Raw genomic sequence first — 5,138 nt, 5'->3', positions numbered from 1 at the left:
TTTGTTTCAGCCCAAGGCCCCAGCCCAGGTCCGTGCTCTCACCCCTACTCCCGTCCAGCTCCAGCACCAACAGGCCAGCCTTCCAGCCAGCCGAGTCAAAAGTTCAAAGTCTGCTTCAAACAAGAGCTGTCTGTGAGCTTGCCACCACCACCGCAATCCTCTCCTCCCCCGTCTGCCTGGGGTCGCGGCTCGGCTGGGGAGTAAGAGCATGGAGATGAGAGAGAAGCTGCCCGCCCCATCTGAGAGTGTGTGTGAGTGTGTGTGTGAGTGTGAGTGTGTGTCTGTGTGTGAGAGTTTACATCCTTACATCCACCACTAACTTCCCATTCGTTTCCCTCCATTTCCCTCTCCTACCCACTCGAGCTTCCCTTCTCCTACTCTCCTTCCATTCCTTTGTCTTTCCTCCATTATGCCCCTTTAACACAGATGTGGTAAACTGAGAGAATGAAGGAGAGCGTGAAAGAGAAAGCAATAGAGAGAGGGAGAGAGAGAGAGAGAAAGAGAGAGGGAGAGTCAGCCAACATCCCTCTCCTCCTCCTCTTCCCCTTCACCCCGGCCTCTTGCACATGAAAGGGGCCGCAGAGGGCCGATGGATGGCCGGTGGGGTGTGTGCTATGCGAGGGCCCCAGACCCAGACACAACACAACACACAGAGCTCTGCAGGCCTCCACAGCTGGGCTGGAATGTGACCTGCTCCAGATTTTAATGCCAGACTCAGCCTTGTGTGTGAAAAAGAAGTGGAAGGGGGAGGACATGGATGGAGGGATGTCAACTACAAAACAGGCATGCTAGCCTGCATGAGTCTTTTGATAAGCCGTGAGCATGGCAGGTATTTTTTTTTTTCTGTACCACAGGAACTGCACAACAACATCATAGAGAAAGGACAATTGTGGAAAATACTTTCTAAATCATCTTTATTTCTTTACCATCACATTCCATAAAAGTTGTAATGAACAAATATGTCATAGATAACATAAGAATATCCCTACTCTTTTTCTAATTAGATTCACAAAGGTACATACTGTCTATATACGTATATATCCATTGGCCATAACCCTATAAAGAGAGGATCAAAAAATAAATATGAAGATAAGTACAGAAATCCATATACATATTCCATATTGTAAATTAATACTTACGAGTCCACATAAAGTGGAACAAAAGAGCTTATTTGATTCTGGTAGATAAAATGAGGCTTCGCATTGCATTATTGTGAGCTCAGTGCTCAGAACAGATATTACAGAATGTATATTTTGGGATACCCCACATAACATAGAGCAAAAAAAACAATCCTATTAAGGCATGCTGCTATATGACATTAGTGTATTCAAGATAAAGTTTAGAAATGAAAACAATTTATAAAGGCTTTTTAGTTTTACAGTTACAAAGATTAAATACTTTGTACAGGGTAAATGCTTGTCTATGCTTGCTATTACTATACCAGATGCCTTTTTTCAGAGAATGTACCTCATTAACGGGCATCATAGCAGTCTAAGCTTTATTTTAAAAAGACCTCCAGCTATTCGCTTATACTTTCCTGCAATCTAGTGAGCAATTAAGGAACATCAGAGAGAAAGAAAATGTTTCAGAAATAGGCAACAAAACCTCACAGGTTACAGATAACTTACTAGGTTTGTGGTTATTGGCAGTCAATCAGACTGGTGAGGTCAGTGGAACTTGGAACCCAGAATTATTTGAAAAGGACATAAATGCCCATCTGCCCTACAGAGTGCGAGACCTTGAATGACTCTACTGGATGGTGGAGAAATCTTTAAGAAAATCACAGGTCTTCTTGTGGATAACCTCTCGAAGCTTCCTGACCCTGCGGGCGCTGGAGGACCCTACGAAGCTGTCGGGCTGCAGGACGGCCATACCATTGTGAACATCTCCCATGATGATCAGCTGTCCATCGGCTGCAGTGATGTTGGGGCAGGGGCAGTTCCAGTCCATGTTCATGAGAGTCACCTCCAAGGGTTCTTGGCCAAAGAACTTGAGACCCATCTTCTCATCCTTCAAGATCTCCTCCACTGTCACCAAGGCGTGGCCTGACTCTTGCTCCTCTGTCAACTCAGTCACACGCCCTAGGATCACAAAGTCACTCTTGCAGAAGCTGGTCACCATCTTGCCCCGCGGTTTACACATCTTACAGTTGTGGTTCTTTGGAAAGGGGCACATCTCTTCACAGGCCTCTTTGGACTCAAAGTTGTTCTCATTGCCACCACAGCCTCCAAAGACAAAGGATTGACACTTTTTAAGGTTGCTGTTATAGGCCCAGCGAGGTTCATAGGCCTTGCAAGGTCCTTGGAGGCTAGGTAGGCTACAGGGGGCGGCCAGTTCTGCCCCACACGAAAGCATGCAGGCTTCATAGGTGTCAAAATGGTTACGGTTTTTATTGCACTGGCTATAGGTGAAGGTGAAACAATTGTTCCTCTTTGATTCATAGTACCAGCTCATGCTCTCTTCACCACAGTCACCTGTGTCTGGACTCTTAAGGCACTCCTCTGCTGGAAAGGGCAAGTTGGTACTATTCCCCTCTGCATTCTTGCCTCTTGGTTCTCTCCTGATCACTACCAAGGGAAAGTGGGATGATACGGTTCCACCAACATTTTTGGCTGTGCATGTATAAATGCCGGCATCCTGGAGTTGAGCATTGTATATGACCAGCTGGCCAATGTTGGTGACCACAACATTCCCTCGGACGTGATTAGGTCTCATTATGGTATTCTCCTTGCCCTCCAGTTGTTTCTCCCAGGTGATTTCCGGACGTGGCTTCCCAGCCACCTCACACAGGAAGCTAGCTGTCTCACCCACAAACACAGCCTGTTGGGTGGGGCCGCTGAGCATGGTGGGGGGATGGATGTCAGCTGGAAGGGTGGTCTGGAGGGCAGTAGTGGGGCGAAGGGTGGTTTCCACGGGAATGGGGCTGGTGTTTGGCCAGGTCAGGTGGTACCTATAGGTATGTTGAAGCATAAAGAAATGAATCAGTGCCAGGATACATTTAAATGGATGTCAAAGGAGCTTCTTTGATTACTGTGTAGACATACATACAGTATAAGTACATTTTCTGTGCTACCTATGGACAGCCACCACAAAAACTTTGCGTAAACTAAAACCTTTAACATAATTACTTATGTTATTCAAATGTCTAAATGTTGAATACTGATAGAGGATAACTTTACCTTATCAGAGCAACAAGCAAATGGTAGAGATCTAAAATACTTAACATGTTACCTGCAGGTGACCACAGAGATAGAGATACCCTTGGAACAGGCCTCTGCATCCATGTAGCACTTGTTGTAATAGGTCATGCCGTCAGATGCACAGGTGAAGTGGGGCTCTCTCTCACAGCGGTCCCGGCACTTACAAACAGGCTGGCCGTCCCAGATGTCACACTCTGACCCTTGCTGAGTGCACATGAACTTGTCGCAGGTGGCGCCCTTTGGCATTCCAATGGGGCCCTTGTTGCCCTTGATGTCCATGTACCGTGCCGCCACACAGCTCTTGTTACCACACACATTAAGGCAGCACTTCTCAAATGTCTCACAGTCCTAGGGGTTGGAAGAGAAACAAAACAGTTGTACCATAACCAGCATATGTGTCTTCACAATTGAGATGTATGAATCAAAATACTTAGTGAGAACTTATCCTCTATGCACAGCAAAAAGAGAAAGTGGTTTGATGTTGGGTGAAATCATGCTTATTGATTCAACAGAATTGTTTAGGCGTGATCCATCTAGAATAGATCATGAGCCTCTGTCAAGCCTCTTTGAATGCATATTTTCAGTTTCGATCAGTTTTAGACAATATTTGCTCTGACATAGCATGGACTAAAACTTGATGGGAGTAAATTAGGCTATAAATATAACTGTTGGTATATCAATAGACATTACATCATCATGGAGATGATTTTTTAAGGGTCAGGTTCTGCTGGCTATTTTTCTTTTGACCTCTAGGCAGGAACTTTTGCACAGTGCAAGGGAAAACAGGGTAACAGTTCATGGTAACTTTACTGTTTGACCTTACTGGCATTTCAAGACCACCATATAATCCACAGTACACTTAAGGAAAATAACAGAACCTGTAGAAATTCTGTAAAGCCCATATAGATACTTTCAAAGCAAAGACTAGTAAATGCTTGACCATCCCAAATAAATCTCAAAATCTAAATGGGTTGAACTAGAAATAATCTGTTTTTGAGAAAACAAAATAGCCCTAGCTCATTATTTATGTTGTTTATATTTTTTATTTAGCTTTACCATGGCTATATGCTATGAACAAGAAAATTCCCCCAAAAGGTTGAAACGGCATCAGAAACAGTTGAAATTATCTCACCCAATTGGCAGATTGTTTCACTTATTTCAAGGAAAATATGTTATACTAAAATAAATGCCTTGTTAAGATGCAGTTAGTTTTTTGCAGTGCATTTCTCTATAGGCAACTAAGTTCCAGCTCTGTGAGTAGGCTACTGTATGTAGGCTATGCGCTATGGGTCTCCAAATTTCACAAGCAGTCAATCACCGTCAGTAGCAGGAACGGTCCATAAAACTCACCTGGTCAGATTCACACTCGCGCATGCAGGTGCTCATGGCATCCACCCACAGGTTGGGGTTCAGGTCGTTCGGGCACATACCTGCGTGAGAGTACACCACTTTTGCCACAGACATGGGCATGGGCATGGCTCTCACACGGCAACTGTCTATGTACAGGAGCAGGAGATAACACTGTCCCAGAAGAAACCAAATCCATCGGGGAAACAGCATCCACCACATGTCCGGCGCGTAACGGAGCGGCCACTAAGATCCCGGAGAAAACAAATCCAAGGACAGTCGCCTAAGTTTGATACGACTTTAAAGTTTTGAAAACGCACTTTAAAAGTTCACTTAGTTAATTTTCAAACCACGAGAATCGTGGAAAATCTGATGCGACATCAAAAATAGCGAAAAATAGGGGCGTGCAGCGCCGGTCTCGGATGGAGAGCTCCCCAGGTTAGTTGCTCCACGTTTAATAGTACTAGGAGATTAGGGTTGCGGTATGCAAACCTTATTACTTAAGATCTAACTACATGAATTACAGTGGCTTGTCTAGCCCGACAGCAAATCCCAGCTGAGTTACAGTTATGATGAACTTAATTAAAGAAA

At 44.6% G+C, this 5,138-nt stretch overlaps 1 protein-coding gene across 1 annotated transcript; it reads right to left on the bottom strand.

Annotated features, from left to right (window-relative positions):
• Window positions 1-1,749: 1,749 nt before the first annotated feature.
• Window positions 1,750-4,769, bottom strand: wfikkn2a (info WAP, follistatin/kazal, immunoglobulin, kunitz and netrin domain containing 2a). Its single transcript, XM_071519867.1, has 3 exons — window positions 4,551-4,769; window positions 3,232-3,548; window positions 1,750-2,950 (listed from the first exon to the last, which is right to left on the bottom strand). The coding sequence occupies exons 1-3, from the start codon at window positions 4,767-4,769 to the stop codon at window positions 1,750-1,752; spliced, it is 1,737 nt and encodes a 578-aa protein (XP_071375968.1).
• Between the last annotated feature and the right edge of the window lie 369 nt (window positions 4,770-5,138).

This window comes from Centroberyx affinis, unplaced genomic scaffold (assembly GCF_046629955.1).
Source record: "Centroberyx affinis isolate AG114_WGS23_722 - 3 ecotype Tasmania unplaced genomic scaffold, CSIRO-AGI_Caff_v1 ptg000745l_1, whole genome shotgun sequence".
NCBI classification, from domain to species: domain Eukaryota; kingdom Metazoa; phylum Chordata; class Actinopteri; order Beryciformes; family Berycidae; genus Centroberyx; species Centroberyx affinis.
Note: the sequence above shows the minus strand (reverse complement) of the source record. Positions and strands in the feature narration are given on the sequence as shown.

What these genes read in the sequence shown, in the direction of transcription:
- wfikkn2a (XM_071519867.1), bottom strand. Translation starts at nt 4,769, where the DNA reads ATGTGGTGGATGCTGTTTCCCCGATGGATTTGGTTTCTTCTGGGACAG. An exon ending in GCGAGTGTGAATCTGACCAG is followed by an intron (nt 3,549 to 4,550) that starts GTGAGTTTTATG and finishes TCCAACCCCTAG; the next exon opens with GACTGTGAGACATTTGAGAA. An exon ending in ATCTCTGTGGTCACCTGCAG is followed by an intron (nt 2,951 to 3,231) that starts GTAACATGTTAA and finishes ACATACCTATAG; the next exon opens with GTACCACCTGACCTGGCCAA.